Source organism: Kryptolebias marmoratus, linkage group LG1 (genome assembly GCF_001649575.2).
Source record: "Kryptolebias marmoratus isolate JLee-2015 linkage group LG1, ASM164957v2, whole genome shotgun sequence".
Lineage (NCBI taxonomy): Eukaryota > Metazoa > Chordata > Actinopteri > Cyprinodontiformes > Rivulidae > Kryptolebias > Kryptolebias marmoratus.
The window spans coordinates 10,918,230-10,940,571 of record NC_051430.1 but is presented as its reverse complement, the minus strand read 5'-3'; the positions used below and the strand labels follow the sequence as shown (position 1 = coordinate 10,940,571).

At 39.1% G+C, this 22,342-nt stretch overlaps 2 protein-coding genes across 2 annotated transcripts; one reads left to right on the top strand and one right to left on the bottom strand.

Annotated features, from left to right (window-relative positions):
• The first annotated feature begins 666 nt into the window (after nt 1-666).
• Nucleotides 667-11,009, top strand: anapc5 (anaphase promoting complex subunit 5). The gene is made up of 17 exons (XM_017414531.3): nt 667-1,284; nt 1,367-1,446; nt 3,040-3,149; nt 3,250-3,493; nt 3,647-3,713; nt 3,860-3,961; nt 4,051-4,241; nt 4,313-4,394; nt 4,491-4,583; nt 7,179-7,360; nt 7,595-7,730; nt 7,903-7,977; nt 8,353-8,474; nt 8,562-8,669; nt 8,871-9,018; nt 10,283-10,445; nt 10,550-11,009. Exons 1-17 carry the CDS (start codon nt 1,087-1,089, stop codon nt 10,768-10,770), a joined length of 2,322 nt encoding a protein of 773 aa, XP_017270020.1. The 5' UTR covers nt 667-1,086; the 3' UTR covers nt 10,771-11,009.
• A 3,164-nt stretch (nt 11,010-14,173) lies between these two features.
• On the bottom strand, nt 14,174-22,342 carry ggt1a (gamma-glutamyltransferase 1a). The gene is made up of 13 exons (XM_025005615.2): nt 22,236-22,342; nt 21,661-21,750; nt 21,150-21,342; nt 19,605-19,765; nt 19,333-19,482; nt 18,851-18,987; nt 18,460-18,647; nt 18,211-18,338; nt 17,953-18,065; nt 17,664-17,777; nt 14,954-17,358; nt 14,816-14,879; nt 14,174-14,610 (listed from the first exon to the last, which is right to left on the bottom strand). Exons 1-11 carry the CDS (start codon nt 22,240-22,242, stop codon nt 17,212-17,214), a joined length of 1,428 nt encoding a protein of 475 aa, XP_024861383.1. The 5' UTR covers nt 22,243-22,342; the 3' UTR covers nt 14,174-14,610; nt 14,816-14,879; nt 14,954-17,211.

The window sequence follows — 22,342 nt, the reverse complement described above, 5'->3', positions numbered from 1 at the left end:
ATCTGAAACAAAATTTGTAGAAGGAGAAAGTTTAATTTAAAATATCTACAAAAGTCATATATATGTATATATTTCGTACCTGCACTCTGTCAAATATCCATGTGCATATAATTCTTGCTAGTCATTATGCCAATTACTAAAATTGCTCTTTAACTGGTCATAAAATGAATACTGGATATTTCAAATGACTTTTAGTTTAAAAAAAAATTGGGAAAAAATGATCTCCTAAATCTCCTAAATCAAAATGATTTAGGAGATTTGTAGACTAGTGTTTCATGTTGGATATTTAAAATAAAACCTACGAGTCAGTAAAAATTGGGTCGTAGATGTCTTAATGTGATTTTAAACATTAGGAGTGCTGTTTTAGATCTTCACTAAAATATATTAAGGAAGAATGTATTTGTGAATATTTGAAACTGAAAGCTTAATACATTTGATTGAAAAACTGAAAAAAAAAACTGTCCTGAGAAGAAGGATGTTTAACATGGTGGTCCTGAATAGAAAAACAGGTTGTTGTGGAAAGCTGAAATTACCAGAGTCGCCTATGGGAATCTACTTCTGCTACGATTTAAGCAGATAAAATGGCATGTTAAGACGTCCGGTTGCGACTTTCAAAATAAGAATGTCATGTTATGATCGCGTGTTTCTCATATCAAATTTCTGTGAAGGCTGCAGACCGCCCTAACATCTCAGTTAGATTTTAGTATTACTTATTGTTGCTGTCCTAGTTTCGTATACCATCTTTATTTCCTTTAAACGTTAAATAGGAGAAAACGGAAGGTCCGCTTAATGACGTATTTTGTATGCGACAGAAGGAGGGCGGTTTGAAAGCAAAGAGGCAACTTGCCTTAACATTTGGAAGATAAGAGGACAAATGTGCGACGAAGAGACTAAAACATCTCCAGGCTGTCATTAAGAAACATCATACACAAGCTGGGAAGGATAAAGGCTTCAGTATTTTTGCTTTTTTATGTCAGAATAACTAAATATGGTGGTTAGCTTGCTAGCTGCCGGTGGTCTCCAGCGTCTGTTTTGACAGCGAGCTGCCTTTAACAAGTTTTCTCATTGACTGCAAACCGAGTGAAGATGGCGAGTGTGCATGAAAGTCTGTACTTTAACCCCATGATGACGAACGGGGTGGTCCACGCAAACGTGTTCGGCATTAAAGACTGGGTGACTCCGTATAAAATCTCCGTGCTGGCGCTGCTGTATGAGATGACCGCAACCAAGACCCCTCTGCCGGAGAGAAGGCGGCTCAACAAGCTCATCCTGCCCCTCCAGCAGGTCTGCCTTTGTTTTATTACCACTCTGCTTTCATCCCGTGGACGCAGGTGATGTTTACTTTGTTTTCATTGGGGTGTTTCAGGGTCCAGACCTGACTCTTGGCCAGTTCCTGAAGATTGTGGAGGAGTGCTGTCCTCAGACTGCAGACGCTGTGAAACTCAGGTCTGCTGCCTCAGTTTTACTCTTCTTCTGTGGTTCATTGTCTCAGCAAAGTGCAAACTCAGAGAGCAATATTTGGTTTAACCTAGATCTAATCTAGCATTATCTGTTGTGTGAAGAAACACAGGTCATTTTAAATTTGATCCCAGCAGCACATTTCTACAAATCAAGACAGTGAACAGTGAAAGGTCCACCTCTGTTATCTCCTCTGTTAGCAGCTTTTAATGACCCCCTTCTGTTGACCCGAGATTTGAGTCTGAATCATTTTTTCTGTTAAGTCATCACCTCATGTTCAACCCTGGCTGCTAGGAGAAAAAAGTGGCTATAATATTGTATTTATTTTTGTTTGATCGGTGTCTTCAGAGACTCATGTGGGAACTTTGGCTGAGCATCATGCACCACCATATGATCTATTTCGTCCTTATTCTAAAGGAAGAAGTGTTTATTATATATTAATGGAATAATATACGCCAATTTGACACATCACAGGAACGTTTTCCACCTGTCACTCAGAGCAAAGTATCTACAGAGTGGCTAACTTTGCCTCATCTTTCAAAACTGCAACTTAGCCCAGAAAGTTTAGTTGCAAGATGTTTCCTGTTTTATTGTAGCCTCTTCTTCCCAATGTTGTTTGAACTTGAAGATGGCTTCAAAATGAAAATGGCCATTTTTTAAAAAGAAAGAAATATTATTAATAATAATAATTGTTATTTTTAACTTAATAGAGGTTTACAGGATTTACCACTCACAGCAGTCTCTGTTTATTTTATTTTACACAACACTTTATATTTAAAGTTGGGACTCTGTGTAAAAATTGCCATAAATAACAAACATGTTTGTTACTTATGCTGAACATGCTACAGCATAACATAGTTGATCTATACACACTAAAAATACTATTATTGAGTACTATATCATTTTAAAGTAAAACTAAGGTAATAAGTAAAGTCTGAAAAATGTAAGTTTTTTTTGCAAATCTAAAGGAAAAAATAAAATGTTCCTGGAATTAAAAACTGTACTTTTTGGTTTTCACATAAAATACATTCCTGTATCCTCACTAACCAACTTTAATCTTTTTTTAAATTTATTTAAACAAATCTAGAAACTTAAAGTTCTAAATAATGTCTTTATGCCACCCTTCTTTTTTAATTCACAATTTTTAATGCTTTTAGACCTGCTGTTTTGCTACTGAAGACACTGAAAATACAGTACTTTTTACTTGTCCTCATCAGGTGTTATTCCATATAAGAAACAAATCTGCTTTATTGAAATTGTATAATTTAAAGATTTACCATCAAAAACATAACTAAAACCCTAATCTTGCTGTCAGACTCTACTGGACTAACAAGACTGCACACCAACTGATGGCCATCAGAGCGACAGTCTGTCAGTGCTGATGGAGCTCAGTCTGAATTCATTTGTCTGTCCTGGCTGACTGAAGGCTGAGCTCCTGATGGTTTCTGTCATGGGTTTTGAAGAAGATACAGACTTTCTGACTTTGCTTTTCTGTGGTTATGTATTGTATTTTAGAAACCTTTCTAACTTTCCGGATGCAGTGTTGTGTAGCGTGTTAATGGAGGCGTATTTGTATTTAAGGTTACATGAAATGGCAGATGGAGAGCTGAAAGACATGGAGTATTTCTTTTCCACTCTCCCCACTCCCTTCACTGCGTTTGATTCTGAGGCTTATAAAACCAGTGTTGTGGGTGAGTAAGCTGACACAGTGGAGGTCTGATTGGAAGCTTTTTTTTTTTGTGACTTTCCTCAGAAACTCTGGTGTTACTCTGTGTTCTGCCTGCTTTGTAGGTCTTTTTATGAGACACATGCTGCTGGCGTACAACAAGCTGTCTTTCAGTCAAGTTTACAAGCTCTACAAGTCCCTGCAGCAGTACTACCACAGCCACTACGCCAAGCCCACAGACGGGCAGGTGGGGCTGCCAGTGCTGGTCGCAGACGACTCGGATATGGACCTCACCAGCACCGAGGACACTGTAGGGGACAGAATGGACAAAGAAGAGCTGGACGTCCCATTGCACGAGTCAGAGCTTCGGTTAGTGGTGCTGTTCTTTGCTTGTTTTATTTTTAAAAGACAAAATGCAGCAAACTACTTTGTAAATTTAATGCTGACTTTCAAACCTAAAATCAAAACCATAACTGTTTCCCTGATGAATATTAACAGCAGATTTTTATGTGTTTGTTTTAGGAGTGACAATACTCAGAGCAGAGGTCCTCTGTCTCAAAAACAGGCTGAATACTTTCTTGCAAGACAGGTGAGTTTTGATAAATATGGCCTGAACTAAATCAATTATGAGTCATTTTGTTCAGATAAGTTGATTTCCTGCCCGAACTGTCAAACCTAGATGCTCTGTTGTAGCACGAAAGGCCTCTGACAGACGTTACCACTGTCTTTCCGTAGGCGTATCTTCTGAAGAACGACGAGAACAAAGCCCTGAAGCCTGCAGCGCTGCAGGAGGAGCTCAACAACATGCTGAAGTTCAACCCAGATTTTGCAGAAGCGGTGAGGTCCATCTACGTAACGCTTAGCAAATAAACCTGAGTGATTTCCGGCTGCTTCAACAGCTCCCTGGCTCTCCTCTCTGTTTGCAGCACTACCTGAACTACCTGAACAGCATGAGAGTCCAGGACATCTTCCTCTCAGCCCACAGCCTCCTGCATTACTTTGACCGCCTCATCTTGTCCGGCAACGAGGGAAAGAGCAACGGAGATGAAGGCTACGGTCGAAGTCTCCGCTACGCCGCTCTCAACCTGGCGAGCCTGCACTGTCGCTTTGGCCACTAGTAAGTTTAAAAGCTGGAGGAGTGTGACGAGTTTTCAAGGAGAGAATAAACCATGTTTTCTCTTCCTTTAGTCAGCAGGCTGATCTGGCTCTGCAGGAGGCTATCCGGATCGCCCAGGAGTCCAATGATCATGTTTGCTTGCAGCACTGTCTGGTAAAACAACATATGCTTCTTTTTTTTGTTGCTTTATTAGATTTCAGTAAAGTTACCCCGAAGGGTTGTGAATTAAAGCCAAGCGTTCTCTGTCAGAGTTGGCTCTACACACTGGAACAGATGAAGGGATCCGACAGCACCGTGCTAACTGAGGACTCGGTGAAAATGGCCGCTCATTTCTGCCTGCCGGTGAGTTGGACGGGAGCTCTCAGAAGACTGAGACTTTGGTTTATTGTTTCAACACTTTCACACAAACTGAAAACATCTGGATCTGCTCAGGTGGTGAACGAGCATCCCAAGTTTTACACCCTTTCGGGTTTTTTTACATTTTGTTGTTTTTCCAAACTTATAAAATCTTTCTTATTAGCATGTAGGGAGTCCTAAAGAACAGTTTTTGTTATGTTTTTTTATATTTATTAAAAACAACAGTCTTAAATATCTCATTAACACAAGTATTCAGATACAGGCTTCCTGCCTCTGTGTGAAAACCTTGATACTCAAACAACCTGCAGAGCTGGTCTGGACCCCTTGTGTCCCGCATATGTTTGGCAGTCTGAACAGGAATCTGTCTCGTTCGTAGACGTGAGACATCCTGCTGAACGAGGAGACACCACGCAGGCAGCTGAGCGGATGTCCTGGGGTTTAAAAGAAGTCTGCTCAGCTGCGGCTGATTAAAGTAATTAAATGGCATTGCTTTGGGAATATTTTCAAAATACTGCATTTAGTTTTTGTTTTTTTTAGTTTTAATGAACTGTTTATTAGAATCCTTTGTGAAAAGGTCTGTTTTGTTGGGATTTTCTTAATGAAAGAGGATTACAGGATGTTGTAAGGGTGAGTTTATCTGATTTAGTGTTTGTGGTTTAGAGTTGTTTGACAGCGGCTGTGGTTCACCGTCAGCTGTAATGTACCAGTGGGGCAAAAAAATAAAGTTTCAGCAAACTGGATAAATTTGGCTCCCTTGGATAGAGCTTGAAAATATCTTCAATTTGACACCAAGCTCATCCTGATAGGACAGCTACAAACTACAGGAGTTATAACAGTTATGCAGTTTTTAAGATTTTAAAAGAAGCACATTTAGCTCGCTCTAGACAACCATCTGCTCTCCTATAAAGTCTTTTGAAAGTTACAGTGAATGTGTAAAAGATCATAACGAACCACTTATTGAGTGAATAAACTAACTTTTTACTTCACTTATGCAAAATCGTCAGGAGTTTATCTCTGGTGCTCTCGTAGCGATGATCGCAGGTAGACTCCCGCTCGCCCATATAATGTGCTGTCAGTCACAGAACAACAGCACTATGTCTCGTTAGATTCACCTAATTAAACCCAGGGCTGATGTTTCGTTCACAGTGAGGCTGTAAAACAGCTGTCAGAGCACCATGTTTCACTGTGGTGAATGGTTTTAGCTCTGAGCTCTGCAAAGGTACTAATCATTGTGGCTCCTTTATTTCTTTTATATGTTGCGTCTGTGAGGTAATTATTTATTAGGAGATAACGCAACAAAAAAGCGACTCAAATGGCTCTGCTGTGTTATTGTTGAAATAATAATATAGTTCAGACGTTTAAATGAGTTGTTACAGAATCATCATCAGGCCCACTGATGTCCTGATTCGAAAGTTCCTAACATCCGATCGCAGAACGTTTTCGGGTATCCCGAATGTGAGCAGAGGCCTCAGAGCGGATCGCCTGCAGTCACATCACTCAGAACGGATTCAAAACGCTTTTGTAAAACCAAATGTGAACCGGCCCCGTCTGATTTTACCTTTGTTGTTTTCTACAAAATGAACTTTATTAGTCTTTACCTGAATAATTTTAGCGTAGTATCTGTGTTATTGGTACATGTGCCGTGGGTTGATTTTTGTGTATCAGCTTGAAAACCCAGTCACCAGTTTGAAGAACTGCAGCACAGGATTGTGTCATGGCACAGAACTGAGAACGGTTGTTTTAAGATGAGTCTCTAAATGGTTTGAAAATGTAGTTAGCAGTTTATTGTCATTAAGTCGCAAATATTAGGGAAATTCTAATCATTCAGTGATGCTGTAGACTGCTTGCAATATCGTATGAGATCACACATAACATCATTTACAAGGTTTGACCAAAACAGCTTTAACTCTGTTCTTTCTCATCATAAGATGAGTTGATTTAACACTCTGGCATAAAACACTGTGGGTGATATCCATTCCTTCGAGGAATGCTTGGCCTTTAAGTGCTGAAGGTTGGGCTTTATTATAGTATTTGTTTAGGCTTATAAAAATTGCCACCACAGGTTTTGAACAGATAAACGCTCTTCCTGTTCCTGCAGAACCCACGCGTTCAGCTGCAGTTAGATGAGGATAAATAATCTGGAAGGAGCTTTGTTGTTGTTATTTTGCAGCATTACGCCTCCACACCAGCTGTGGTTGGAGGTACAATGTTTTCAGCTCGTCTGTATGTTTGTATCCACCTGGGAACTGATCTGTGAACTAATATAGGATTTACTTTTTTTTTTTTTCAAACTGTACTAATGATGAATTGGACTTCTGGATGAACTCAGAATAATTTCACTCTTTGCCTCGTAAATCATAGGAATATACTGTAGGTAATTATAAGATGAAAATGTTTTCCATCTTAATGTTTGTTTTGAAGATGAGAACAATGAACTGACTTGTGAAATTGAGCTAAAGCTTTTATAAATATTTGAGAGACAAAGGTGTGGTTCCACATATGTTTGTACTGTAAACAGTCAGTCTATGACTGTTTTAGTTTATTAGTTGTCAGTGAAGTGATGTTGTTTTTCCGTTGTAGTACTTGGCGTCTCTGGGCATCCAGTCGTTGGTCCAGCAGGGGGCGACGCAGGGTAAGACTGCACACAAACTGATGGACGCGCTGAAAGACACGGACATCCTGCACTGGAAGCAGAGCCTGTCGGAGCTGATCGAGATCAGCCTGGCTCAGACTACGTCCATATGGAGGATGTATGGGAAGAGGTCAGGCTCTCCACCTCGCCACCGTGACACACACTTGTCAGTTTGGCTCAGTGTTGACCGCATACGGACACACAAGCTCTTCCCCACTCATCTCACATCAAATCAGACTGAGAAGTTTCACGCGTGGATAAGCATGTTTGACAGCTGAACGTCCTCTGCACACTTCAGATGTCTCACAGCACAGAAATGGGAACGTGTTTTTGTTTTTAATGTGGCCTCTCTTGTTTCATGCAGCACCATGGCTCTGCAGCAGGCCCAGCTGCTTCTCAACATGAGCAGTCTGGAGCCGGTCAACTTCGGGGTCCATCAGAACAACACAGAGGCCTTCGCCGTGGCGCTGTGCCACCTGGCCGAGCTGCACGCCGAGCAGGTAACACATCTGATCTCATTTTGTGCGTCTGTTTTCTGTCCTGCTGTTGGTCACTCACTGGGAAGGTTCGTTATCTTCCCAGTGAGTGTATTTGGGTAATGAGCATTAAATCAAGCTGGCCTTTCAGCTCCTGGGTGGAGGGACTCATTGTACCTTTTTGTTTCTGTTGCAGGGCCTGTATGGTGCCACATCAGAGATTTTCCAGCATCTGAAAGAGCAGTTTCCTCCTCACACACAGCATGCGAAGGTGTGTTTCCCTCTCATCTATGTGACATGCTGACAGTCTGCATAAACTACTGAGAAAAAAAAAAAAGAAGCAAGACTTTCAAGTTTTCAGGGTGACAGGCTGGTCAAAGCTAGGTAGAATTCCTCTGTGGATTTTATAACATTTGTATTTGAAGTTGCACAACAAATAAAGTTTTCTGATCTATTTTTAAAAGGTTTTATTGAAGATGAGGTGTTGTTTGTTTTGGAAATGTTTTCCTTTTGGTTGATTTTGAGTAAATATGTTGTTTCATCAGTGACTTAAAGGTGTCATTATAGAATTATGTACTAATCTGGAGTATTTTCTTCTAGGAGTAAAAGTAATGCTCTCTTTTGTTCATATTATTCTACTGTTTAGCTCTGGATGTTATGCGATTTGAAAATCCAGTTTGAAAGACACATGAACGAAAGGAAATACCATTTGGCAGAGCCGCTGGTGAAAGCTATCTCTGCCCTAAACAAAACAGAAGGGCTTTACAGGTAACACCAAACCTCAGTTCTCTGAGCAGTTACCGTCTCATCCGAGTGTAATCTGTGCCGCAGCAGTGACGGTGTGTCTTATGACAGGAAAGCTCAAGTTCTGAAGGCGCTCGGCCGCAGCACTGAGGCGTACAACATCTTGCAGCGTCTGCAGGTTCACTGTGAGAAGACGAAATGCACGGAGATAATCATCAGGTTACTTTCTCTTATTTTTGGATGTCTGTCTGTTTTGCTGCTTGTTTCTGGATTTGTAAAGGAGAGAAAAAACAACTAAGCTCTGTCTGTTTTTCAATTTGAAACCAACTTTGCTGTTATAATCTATTTTCTAATCTTATAGTTGGTTTAAGACGTTTTTTATCTGTTGTCTACATCCGATCCACTTTATGTGTCGTTCAGAGTGATGCTGTCCACCTCTGAGCTGCACTGGGAGTCGTCCGGCTTCTCCACGGCTCTTCCTCTTCTCCTGCAGGCTCTGACTCTGGCCAGACAGCACCACCTGCAGTCCCTGGTCTCAGAATCCATCCTTCATCTGGCTTTCACTCAGGTGAGCCACAACGACAACAAAAACAGGCTTCATTTCTGAGCAGACAGTGTCTTATCAGCAGTAGACGGCAGTCATTTCAGTTTAAAAAATTTCCATAGAGTTAAAAATAGAGAGGGAGCACTCGTCACGTGCTCAGTGGACAATCGCCACCATTATCAAACCAGGAACCAGTTGTCTTGTTATAGCAGCATCTCTAGGTCATGTTTATGTTATAACTGCACCAATAAACATTTTCTGGCTTTGCTTTTTATACAAGAAATGTATAACGTGGCTGTCTTAATCAACTGCTGTTGCATGTCTAATCAATAATTTACTTATAGAATTAAAGTGCACAAATCCTGATTTCCCTGAAGCTTCAGCTCCTTCCAAGCTGGATCCTACAACATATTGGGTTTTTTAATTATCTAGCATGTTTTACTTTTACACTAGTATTACTATATTTTATAAAGACAGGATGTTACAGACCTGTAAGTTGACAATCCATCTGTCCAATACACATTCTCCTAACTTCTTGCTCTACGCTGCCTTGTTCAGCTTTCATCGGGTTCATTTCATGTAGCTGACAGGATTTTACACCAGTGTGTTGAATTTTAGGAAGCTCTAGTCCTAAACATCATTATACATCATTTCAAAGATGGCATGTCTTCTTATTGATGCACAGGTTTGTTGACATTGCTCACGTTTTGGCAGCCATTTTGGATCCTCCATGACATCACATATTCTAATTAGACAATTAGTGGGAGTTCTCTCTCTGTTTTTAGCGTTATGAAAATTTCTCAAACTCAGACTTTCCTCACAGTTCAATCGAACAATATATATATATACATATATATATAGATACTGACTCATAAACACTCTACATAACCCCAATTACAAAAAAAAAAAAATCTGTTTAAAAAATGTTACAATACCATGTATATCCACATCACTTCATGCAGGTTTGGAGGTATTAATACGAACTAAAATCAGACGTTGATCGGGAGGAATTTAACTTTTACATTTAATATTCACAAATTTTTGTTCTTTTAAATCAAGCTGTTTTCTTGAATGCAGGAGGATGTGGATCTTATTCATTTATACAGTTTCAGTTGTTCTGTTTTTTTGTTAAACTGAAAGGGTAATCTATGCATTTCTAAGGTGTCTGTATTTCTGCTGTCAGCTATAAATTCTGATGTCATTTGTGAGCATTATAATTTTTTTGAACCCGTGGCCATACAGAAAAGTTTTATTGAGTGTCCTGCTTTGTTTCTTTCTCTTTCTCTAGCTGATGCTGGGGGTTCCTGAGCGGGCTCTGAGTGTTCTTCATGAAGCCATGGAGCCTGTTCTGGCCCACGGAGCTGTCGTAGACAAAGGGCGCACCATGCTGCTGGCTGCTCGCTGTCAGCTGGCTGTGGCTGGGTTCAGGCCAAACGGACAAGGTCAACCAGGTAATATCACCCCCCATAGACTCCACTCCATACCAGAATCCATCTGCCAACATGTTATGTGGTTGTTCATTTACATGGACACTCTTCTTTATGTGTCCTGGCAGATTTGCGTTTGGCAGCTTTGGCTGTTGACACACTAAATGAGGCTGCAGTGTATTTTACCAAGTTGAACTGTAAAGAGCGGCTGCGGGACGTCCACTACCTGCAGGCTCAGCTCCACCGCTCCCTGGGACAAACCCTGCAGAGCAACAAAAGTGCTATGCTCTTCCGGCTTCTGGACCAGGAGCTGCAGTCTCCAGCACCGCCTGTTTCCATGCAACTCTGACAATACTCTCTTTTTACAACAACAAACTCAATGTTTTAGCTCACAAAAAGACATTTATTCTAACTGCTGTGTTAAGTTCCTTCAACTCACCACTAGATGGCAGCAAAGTTTTGTCTTGATTTTATTTTTTGATATTTTTAAGAAAATTTAGTTTTGGAACTTTCATCACACAGTACTGTGATAATTGAACAAAACAAAAATAAGCAGCCATGAATAAAGATGAGTTTCCAGTCGATCAAGAATGTATCCATCATGTTTTTTCTTGTGGTTCGGTGCAGGTTTAAGTGAAGGCGCTAATTATAACGAGGGTTTTTGTTGCTTCACATTAGCGGCACCGCATGAATGCCTGCTAACTCTACAAAAAGTTGTGAATGTTTATCAGTAGCTGTCATGGCTACACTGACTTCCCCACAGCTTTTTGATAAATGAGAGTAATATCACCATTAGCTACAAGATAAATGTGTTTCAGGAGCCTGGATGATCCTTGTTTCACCCTGAGAATACTGATGAAGCTGGAACCAAGAGGAGGAAACCATGGACACGTTATTCCTGTGACAAGATACCATATCTGTGTTAAACTGAACACCTGACACCGTTTGTTAGAAAGCAGGTTGACAAACGGTTGCATTTGTGTGTCCTGCCTGAGCTTTAATTCATCACTAGATGAACTCATTTCAGGAACATTTCTGTCCGGTTTCACTATGCTTAAAATTAGATATACTGGGTGTTTAGAGGAATAATTACAATAAAGAAAAAAAATTACAGGAATATTTGTGGTTTTAAAGATATTTTAATGCGTGTTTTTCATTTCCTTTATGCTCATGTCAGAGTTTAATCATTTCTGAAATAATTTCTCTCTTTAAGCTCCATGTCTTCTTAAGCTCTTCTGTCAACGCAGTTTCCAAACCATGTTTGTCTTCCTGTTTTTCCAGTAGATAAACAAATTCATTGCAGGAGTATCCTTTCTAGAAAAAGGTTTTGTTTACTATGCAAATACCAGCGAGTTATGAAACAGAGCTCATTTTCACAACAGGCTTTTTGATTATAATGTTGCTTCTGGCATGTTGCCATCATGTGCATGTATTTGCATGTTTAGCAGATTTACAACTACCTGTGGGCTTCGTGTGCGGAGTGGTTTACAGCAGTGAAGGTGTGTGTGTGTTCATGTTGATATTAAATTATCTGACGTTAATTTTTTATTATTTTTTTGCCAGACAAAATTTCTCAGAACGGTACCCTGATACAACGTGACTCAGTCCTCTAACTCTGAATTTATTTAAAGTAGTATATTTTTAAAAAAATAAACCCAACATCATACTTTTACACTCCTTTTCGAAGCACATCAGCAGTTTTTATGGAAAAATTGTGTTATAAACATAAGTGTTTGAAGAAGAAAAGAGCTAAGAAATTTTTTTATGACTTTGAAAAAAAATTGCTCAATTAAAAGTCCTTTCTACAGTGGATGAAACATTATTGTTACTCTTCAGATATTCACTGATCATGACTTAAAACCACTAAAACATAAAATGTGTTTTTCTCTGTGTGTGTTTTGGTGCTGAAATGATAAATTTGTTTATGGGGCTTCTCTGTCACTGAATCAGTGGAACTAATGAATCTTTTTAGTCATTAATTAAAGGCTCATTAGTGCCACGTCTGTAGAGCTGGCTCTGATGGCCACTCAGTCCACCTGGGGTCTAACGTATCTCCGCAGCTTCTCCACATTATCAGCAGGGATCAGTGATCAAATAGTCATCGTTTTGCCACCTGTCACAGAAAGCCTTTATTGACCCTTTATCTGTTTCCACGTGTTTTCACTTGCAGGTCGCTTTAGATTACAGAAACTGATAAATGATAAAATGCCGATGTCTCCACAAACAATGTGTTCTGTTGACTTTTGTTATCTCTACATCTTTTGTGTCACTGCGAGGTTAACAGTTTTTTTTCGTCTAGTGTGAAAAATCACAACAGCAGTTATGTGAAATGCGTTAAAATACAACATTTGTTGCTCCTTTTCCCCCACAGTACAGTTAACATTGACTTTTCATACAACATTTTATCAGGTTAAATATTTTTTTTACCAAACAGCTGTAGCACTTGTTACTCTCAGCCTGCAATTAATGTTATCACAAAAATCTTTATAACTGGGGAAAAAAATTGCAGCGCAAACTTGTTTCACAGCTATTCTCTTTCAGTGAATTTATAAGGTGGCAATATAATTTTAACTCCTATTTACTACATGTATTTAACAGCCTTAGTTAATTTTAGGATAAGAAGATGAAACAAGCTTGTTGCAAGAGCACATCACTGATTAAAAAGTGTTTACTTTACGATGCCTTCAGGGTTTTTACGTCATGAAAAACATGTCACTTTTCAGATGGCTCAAAAGCAAAACAAGGATCTACTTTGTTGCAGATCCTTGTAATGAATCATTCAAGGATTTAGTGAAACTAAATCCTTGAATGATTCAGTGGTTCAAAAAAGCAGACCAGAAAAGAAGTCAAAAATATTAAAAACAGATTTCAGCATTCTTTTCTCTCCAATTTAATCATGTTCTAACTTCAGACCTATGACATGTTCCTCTAGGCAAAATTGGGGAAGTTCTTTTCAGCTTCTCTGAAGCTCTTAGTAATAATATGCAGTTGAATGATTAAAGTATTTTTACATGACTACTGAATTACGTGTAACACAGTCCTGACTTGTTCTTTCTGTACGTTCATGCTTCACCTGCTGTTTATACACTGATATTTTTGTTATTTACTGAATGACGTCTTATTTAACCAGTATACCAGAAGGGCTAGTATTTCTAGTTTGACATTTGAACATTTTGCTCCTTATATACATGAACATTTAGTGAAACATGATCTTTCCTGCAGAATGTCTTGTGAAACATTTTTGTATCTCTGGATTTTTACTTAAAGATCTAAACACATCTCAAAGCCAGGCATAAAGTCAAACAAACACATGCTTTGAGTACTGTTAAACTTTTGATTAAATGTTCCAGTACTGATGTTATGGTTGTTGTTTTTTTTTAATCCTGAAAATATATTACCCTCACTGACCAATAAAAGCTAAGCCCCAAAAAGAACTGGTCCATAATGGACATAATTTGGTACACATAATGATTAGCGATGGGTGTGTAAGTGGTTTGATTTGCAAGCAGGGTTCATGTCTTGAACGAGCACAAGTGGTGGCATTTCAAGTGGAGCTATTGTGTTATCAGGTAGTTGCTGGACCATCTGACAGTCTAACACTCTGAGCCGCATTAGACAGCATTACCAGCACTTGACAGAGTTTGATTGGGTTTGCATGAGGCCAGGTTGTTGCATCTGTAACACTATTTAAAGTGTAAAAGGACTAGATGGAAGAAAATCAGAAGACTAGAATTCGTTTACTGGAGCCGTTGTCAGTAATCAATAGAACAACACAAAATAACTGTTTTGTTTTCAATACCATGTATTAGACAAAATTAAAGTAAACAATACAAAACAGCCATACATCAAATCCAAAATAAATACAAAAACAAATATATACACAGTACTGCAGCAATCCTTCATTTGTTTGTGCCCAATTGGTCTTAAATTCCCCGCTGGTCAGTCCAAAGTCTGACCAACACACATTCAGAAATCCATGGTTGGGTTATCCAGATATTTAAGTTGAAAATGTCCCAGCGCAAGTTGTTTTGGATGAAGAGGTGGATAATAGAGTATGTGCCTGAATGATGAGATGGAGGGGGGAAATGATACAGACCAGACCAGTAGGGAGTGATTCTTAAAGTTCTCCTGGCTCCAGCCAGTTTTCAGAAGCTCGCCATCTTATTCCCTACAAAAGGGATCACCTGGCCTGTATTAACATAAACAGGACCAATAAATTTCCAGCCGGCTAGTTAACTTCAATTTCACACAGAACTAAATGCAATATCTAATCTGTCAGACCAAATAAAACATTTATCTCATTATCTTAAAGTTAGATTACAACAATTAATGATCACAATTAACATTTGCTGCCACCCACATACTAAACAACAAACATTGTGCTCTCTACTCACCAATTCCAATAATAGATGAGAGTATGGCAGCTCCAAGGCTCCAAACTCACTGGATTTCTTGGATCTACATGATTTTTATATTATAAGGTTAAACAGTGCATTACAACAGAGATAAACTGATTGTTTGAGAACACTAACCTGTAGCTCCTTTGTCTCCAGCTCTGCCCCTCACATCTGACTAGGGAAAGCTGGAGCAAGCTTAAATAATTGCCTCAGGTGTGTCAATTGGCTGCATGCCCTTTGTGACTGACTGTCACTCTAACCAATGGGGCAGTAAGGCGGGACTAAGGGCAGTTTTTTCCACCCTGGATTACACATCCTACAATGGCCTGGCATGCAGAACGTACAGATGTCCCAGTGGCCCAGTGTTGGAACCAATCGGTATGTGAGGACACTGACCCACATGGTCCCAATTTCCCAAGACAAACCGTAGTCTGTAAATAATAAATAGACCTTGGACCAGAACAAGACCAGCTTTCCGCTAAGCTGGTTCTCAAGTAAAAGTAAAGTTAATTATGTAAAAATCTGCTTAAGTAAAAAGTAATAACAGTAATGCTAGTAAATGTAATTTACAAATTTCCACCTTGGATTAATATATTATTGTACTGTTACAGAACCCCATGACATCTGCACCTACCATCTGAACACAGCTACTGGACTCATCCCACACCGTGTCTCCACAGCTAGCATCAGCCAGACTACAGGTTTGCTATTTTAAGAGTAGGCTGCTATTAACACCAGTACAGAAAAGGTTGTGTTTGGCATGGTAATGTTACCGCAAGGCATGGACTGATGATGAGTGATGTCATATCATGAATATTAATAAGGCTGCATTATTACGAACAGCCATCGTGTCATCCACATATGGCGTCACCAAGGAGAAAAGATCAATCCCTCCAAAGTTGTGCAGAGACACACCAGTGTTACTCCTGACACCATGATGTAAGGATGACCTCAGGTGACTTCTGGTATTGATTTGGAGGACCCTGATGGCACAGAGCTACATCAGGGACATCCGGACATGTCTTACCCCTTCTGAGACAGCAGCACCTTGGTACAGTCTTTCAACAAGACAACTCCTGTCCACACATGGCACATCTGCTGCCATGTTGAGGCCCCTTTATGGCCAGCCAGGAGCCCCAATCCTTCCCAAATGAACATATGTGGCATCAGCTCAGACATCAACTCTGAGTCAGAGTTGATCTGCTGGATCCTGCAGGCCTGTTACAACAATTGTGGGTCGACTTGCTACAGGAGAGGATACAAAGACCTGTGTGACTCCATTTGATTTGATATTCTTAGAGTTACGCTGACCTTTCATTATACTTTTTCATCTGTGTGCTTATTTTTCTTTCTCGGTGAGTGTATTCACCACAGCATGTATTCACTAAAAAACAAATTCAGGCTAACCACAATCTAGAGAGAATGTAAGATTTTATGCCTAATATTCCAGTTCGGTAATGGCAAAGTATATAACTTTTTTTTTTTTTTACAGTGTTTAAAAACAAGCATGACAACAAAACAGCATGAGAACAATGCATGTTTAGAAAAATATATCTGAAGATGTATTTTTAGAACACACTATACATTAAATTAACCTTAAGTCAATAATAAACATGAACAAATAGTAGCTTTACTGTAAAATCACAATGAAAACAGCACTTTGAGTTTTCCCTACATAATGTCATTTTGAGGGTTAGCTTATGTCAGGGCTAAACATCTTGTTGGAGCAGGTAAACAACCTGAGATGTCCTTATGTAGAACTGGTATACCTGCTTACTTGTCCAGTTTTAATAAATGATTTTTTTTTTTCACCTATTTGACTTGAAAACAACCCCTCTTTTTAAAAACCATCCAAGTAATTGCAACAGTTTTTCTTACAAAAGAACTGAAAATGCCACATGGACAACATTCTGCCCAGATTATTAATTTGTAATTAAATCAGGGAACATTCCTTCATGATATGCTGTGTTCTCAGTTAATCGGAAGCCTGGCTGTTTTTTTATTAAGATGCTGGATGCTGTGTCATACAAGAACTTACTACAATGTTATAAACAGGTCCATTATGTTCCTTTGGTTTCTGCTTTAGTCTCTAAAGTTCCTCCATTGTAATCTGTGTCCAGCAGCGATGACACAAGAGGGAAATAAGGTGAAGCATCTTAGATTAACACTAAAATAATAACAAAAAGAAAAAAAATTCTGAATAACTTGGATTAAATAAAACAGGTATTACAATTAGTTCAGCTCCCATGTTTGAAGGAAAGGAATGATGGCATTGTCTCTGTAGACATCCCAAGTCTTCAGTGCAGACAGTTTTTATTGTGCTTCTGTTTGAGTGTGTTTAGGCAGACTGTCCTCACTGATGAGGGGGGGCAGACGAGAACTGAAAGAGACGTTTAATATCCAGCTGGATAGCCTCCTTTTCTGGGGTCGGACTCTGCACAGAGACTCTCACCCTGCCGCACCACGGCCTGGACGACAGAGTCTGGAGTCCTCAGCAGCTGTGTTACATGGTTCTTCTGGGCCAGCCCCTCCAGGACACTCTGACAAGGTATCATTGAACAAACACAACAAAATGTAACCTTGTTGCAGGAGCTGAATGTGTTACAGTAGTCTCAAATATGAAGCTCAGTGAAAGTTTGAGATGACATAAAACAGGGGCGTGATATGCATTTACAAACATGGAACCTGACCTGAGTTGTTCATATTTGTTCAGGTGTGGCTGCAAAGTAAAACCATGCAACTCTAGATTGTTTCTAAAAGGTTTTTTTTTTTTGTCTTCCAGACGTCTGGACAAGCTAAGGTTTGTTCCATTAGTTTTAAACCCTCGTCTCCATATTTGGCTCACCTTTTCGAAGCCCTGCTCGACCACCGTCATGTTCGGGTTGAGCTGATTGTGAACACGTGGCTCCATCACAGCTTTCTTCAGATCATAGTTAAAGAACAAAGAGTTCAGGATCACCTGTTTCAAGCCAGAAAAAGTCATTTCAGTTGAAATGTAAGTAAGTAAATTTTATTTTATAGCACCTTTCACAGACGCAAACATCATAAAGTAGAAGATCTCTGAGTCCTGGAGGGAGATAGAGGGTCCAAAAGGTCCAATATGTATTTGAGTAATGTGAGAAACTGAGACTTACTAAGGCAGTGGCTGTGGTGATTTTTGTGCCCCCGGATGCTCCTACAACCATTTTCACTCTGTTTTCTTTGTCAAAGATGATTGTGGGACACATGGAGGACAGAGGCCTTTTGCCTGCAACAGAGAATTGTGGTCATGACACTTTAGTAGACAAAGTTCAGTCTATACTGCCTTGTGATTTAGAACAGAAATTTCATAAATTACCCTATTAGACTGGTAAATTAAAAACAGCATGTGTCATAGTTCAGGTAAACCTCACCTGGTTGGATGAAGTTGTTGGGTGAAGGTGGGATTCCAAAGCCATTGGTCATGTGTGGAGAGCTGAAGTCGTCCATTTCATCATTGAAAATGATTCCCGTGGATCGAGACAGGACTTTAGACCCAAAGCTGTGGAACATTTTTAAAAATTACTCGTGCTTCAAGAAGGACTATTACTACAAAAAGTTAATTAGATGTGTCTAACAAACTAAAGTTAATATTTTAGTAAAAAAAAAATCAGCAGCCTTACTAGAGATTAATAGTACTGGTGGCTGCCACAGCACTTCCATCCTCAGCTATGACAGACAGGTGAGCTGTGCCGTGATTCTCTGGGATGAAATATTCAGGCTCGTAGTAGCTGTCGGGGTGGGTGGTGTCATCTGTAATTTTACTCCTTATGCCATCGGCAAAGTAGTCTGAGGTCATGTTTAGAATGAGCTGTGGGGTGCAAAACAAGTCAGAGGAAGAGGGAAAGATAAAGAAGACACTATCTGACATTTTCACAGGCTGATTAGATGCCCTCAAACCAGATTTTGGCTACAGAGTCTCTCAGAGAGACTTGCGCTGATAATGAGGACAGCAAAACTGGAAAAGCTCCAAAAACTCCTGAGGATAATCGGGACAGAAGCATGAGTCCTTACATCGGTGATGTTGAGATATCGAGGGTCTCCCAGTCTGCTTCTCTTGGCGTAAGCAAAACGGAAAGCCTCTACGATGCGGTGATAGGTCAGAGTTTTTTTCTCTGCTGTAGAAACACTTGTGTCTGTGAAGTTGTACCCTGCAAAACATCCACAAGAGAAACGTGTGTGAAGTGAATACAATGAATGTAGATCAAAAAACACCCACAGAAACATAAGTCTGTGGGTGTGTTTGTTTAGATTTTTATAGAAATAACACATCTATGTTATTCTTCATATATTATTAGTGCTGCCAGTTGTTTATTTGAAGCACATATTCAGGCTTTTGTGCTATAACAGATGGAGTCGTGATGATGAATTAAATCTGGCAAGCCAAAGTGTTTTCTGTATCCAAAATCAGTGAGGAAACATCCGAGGGACGATCCGAGGAAACCTGGCATCCTTTCTTTTGCATGGTCGCCTAAACACTCAACCAGGCTGCTCACCGTCCACTATGTTGAGTATGAGGGCCAACACGGGGCCACTGGAGGGGGCGTCCGGGACGTGGATGGTGTATTCCCCAACGTTCAGCGTTAGAGGGTTTTCATTCAGCACTGGCTGGTACTCCAACAGATCATCAAGGGTGATAATGCCACCTGAAACAAAGTTTTCATCCACATTGTACGTGTAGACTATAATGTCCTGTTTGTTCAGCATTTTATTTACCATTTATTCTTTCTTCTATTCCAGTAAAATGAAAAAGAATTCATCACAACACCTGCTGCCTGGATGTCCTCAACGATGCTCTGTGCCATGGTCCCGTTGTAAAACACATCAGGCCCCTCTTCTGCTATTCTCTGGTATGTGTCAGCCAGCCTTGGAAATCTAACAATATCATTTTCTTTCAGGATTCTTTTTTGAGAGTCACAAAACACCTCGCTGAAAGATGACAGAAGCAAAACAAATGCTAAATTGAAAAAGAATGTATGTCATGGAAAAAGAAAAACAGGTTGAGATGAATTTGAAAATGGCTAATTCAATAAATACAAAGCTGTATAAAATAAAAGCTCCTTATTCACACAGCAGTGCTCCCAACAGGATTAGAGTGCTGAAATGAAACAAAGACTGTGCCAAGTGAGGGTTATTTTTACATGACATAAAGTCAAAGAAGAGGAGGAAAAGACTGATAAGCTACAGCTGTTCATTAAACATGAAGAGCTAATGTTAAACAAAGACTGAATAGGCCTTTGTCAGTCAATGACAGTGCAGCACAAGTCATTGTACTGATGATCACAGAACTACTTCTGAACAAAGAAAATCCTCTGTGGTCCAGAAAGCAGTATTCCACAAAGACCAATATTAGAAAAGCTGGTTGAATTCAATTTTCATTACAAACCCATTCCCAAAAGAATTGTGACCTTCTGTATAAAGTCAACAAAAAATGAATGTATCATTGCATTCAATATGTTCTATATGTTTTGTAAATAATTGGCAACCTGTCAGTGGCATGATTAGACATTAAAGATTAAAAATATATATATTTTCATACTTTTCTTGTACTATTTCCACATTAGGTTTTAAGTAGTTGCACATCATTGCATTAGTTTTTATTTATTGTATCATCTTTCTTTTATGAAGAGAGCTATAAGCTCATAATTTACTTCCAATGCATAGTTTGTAAACTTTGTGGACTATAGATTATGGGGACAGGAAAAAAAATGCCCTCTTGAAATCCAAAATGGAGTATTTATTATATATATGTTCCAATAATTAAAAATATTTTTTTAAAAGCCTTATATCAGAGAAAAATAACTAATTTTGCTGTGTTTCAATTGCAAATTTAAAAAAAAATCATTTAACACACAAATCTTATTGAGGCTTGATACAGCATATAAACCTTTACAAAATAAAAGTTCTAAATAAAGTAAGATGAGGTTTTATAGATATACAGTATATACCCTGAAATATTTATTATAAAAGTTTGACATTAAGAAAGTATTTCAGGAAGATAAAGACAGGAAGTCATTTAAACATCTCTCTCTGGTTTTAATTTTCAGTTTTAGTGTGGGTGGTGGGTTTTTCGGGGGATTTTTTTAAAAGTATTATTATCATTTCTTTGCTAATTTAACCATTCTGTAGCTAAAAAGCTTTATATCTGACACTGAAATGTGACTGGTAATAATTATCATCTCTAAGTGTTGACAGAAAAGTGAGCAAGAAATGCATTTTAAAGCACTTAATAGAACCTAATCAGTGTTTGAGAATGTGCTTCATATATTTAAGGATTGTAGATTTAGGTACCAGAATCAGAATTCCCCCTCACCACATGTTGGCGTCTTCCTGAATGGATTCCCTGCTCTTGAAGATGGCGTGAGCCAAGGCTTTCCCAATGGGAAATCCATCACGAGCCAAAGCGATGCTTGGCTCGAACAGCTCCTTCCATGGCAGCCTGCCATGCCTTTTGTGTGCCATCTCATAACCACGGATCTCCCCTGGGATTGCTATGGACAATCCACCTGTCAAACACAAACAACAGCACCAAGGCTTCAGACTTTGCTTGTTCTTTTACAATCGTCTTACATTGTGACAAAGCTACAGTTACTATCTTCTCCACATGTCGTGAAGTTTTATTTGCATGACAAACAGGTGCAAAAGAAGATATGAAAAGATTGTTGAATGAGAAATAATCTACTTTAGGAGCTGGATAAACATCTTTAAGACCAGAATATTTGTCTACATTAAATCTCTCCTTAGCATGTTAGAGCAGCTGCAACAGATTAAAAATATATTAAAGTTGTAAGATTTGCGTAAAACAAAATCTTTGCTGTTGCTACCTGTACGAGAAAGCTTGGTGTTGTTGCCGAACATGTCTTCAGTGGCATTCATGGGGGCTGTCTCCCTGGCATCGATGGTTTCTACCTTCCCTGTTTATCAGACAGTGGAGACAAATTAGTTAAGGGTGCAAATCTTTATTGTCATTTGGTTCTTATTCCTCTATTTTTGATTTATAGCTCCTATTCCAGCCAAGTTTGAAAAATTCCATTTAAGAAAGGCATCCGAATGTGTGAATCAAAGGAGAATAGTGGCAAGGACTTTTGGTAGCAGTACATTGCAAAACTAGCAAAAAACAAAAGCTATAGTTCAAACATATTTCACATTAGAAAAATCAGACAAAATTGAACTGAATGGGCATTTTTAATTTTTACTGTTTTTTACATAAATGGAGTTTAAGTTTACAGATTTTCAGTGATTTTAATGTAGTGTTCAACTTAGAGTGATGATGTCACACTAACTTCTGACGTGTCTAAATTTTCCAAAAGCATATGCAAACAAATTCTTCTTTTCCACAATCATTACATTTCTTACACAGTTTATACATCAAAATGTAGCCATTTTTGTCTCCTTTTACCCAGCATGCTCTAGGACTTGTGGTTTTCTCTCAACTTCCCTCAGCATTTAGAGTGCGCTCTCATCCAAACTCTCATTGATCTCCATTGTGTCTGTGTTCTAAATTTA

What these genes read in the sequence shown, in the direction of transcription:
- ggt1a (XM_025005615.2), bottom strand. An exon ending in CAGGAAGACGCCAACATGTG is followed by an intron (nt 19,766 to 21,149) that starts GTGAGGGGGAAT and finishes GTCATCTTTCAG; the next exon opens with CGAGGTGTTTTGTGACTCTC. An exon ending in TGAGGACATCCAGGCAGCAG is followed by an intron (nt 19,483 to 19,604) that starts GTGTTGTGATGA and finishes ACTTTGTTTCAG; the next exon opens with GTGGCATTATCACCCTTGAT.
- anapc5 (XM_017414531.3), top strand. Translation starts at nt 1,087, where the DNA reads ATGGCGAGTGTGCATGAAAGTCTGTACTTTAACCCCATGATGACGAAC. An exon ending in CACTGTCGCTTTGGCCACTA is followed by an intron (nt 4,242 to 4,312) that starts GTAAGTTTAAAA and finishes CTCTTCCTTTAG; the next exon opens with TCAGCAGGCTGATCTGGCTC. An exon ending in CTCACACACAGCATGCGAAG is followed by an intron (nt 7,978 to 8,352) that starts GTGTGTTTCCCT and finishes TCTACTGTTTAG; the next exon opens with CTCTGGATGTTATGCGATTT.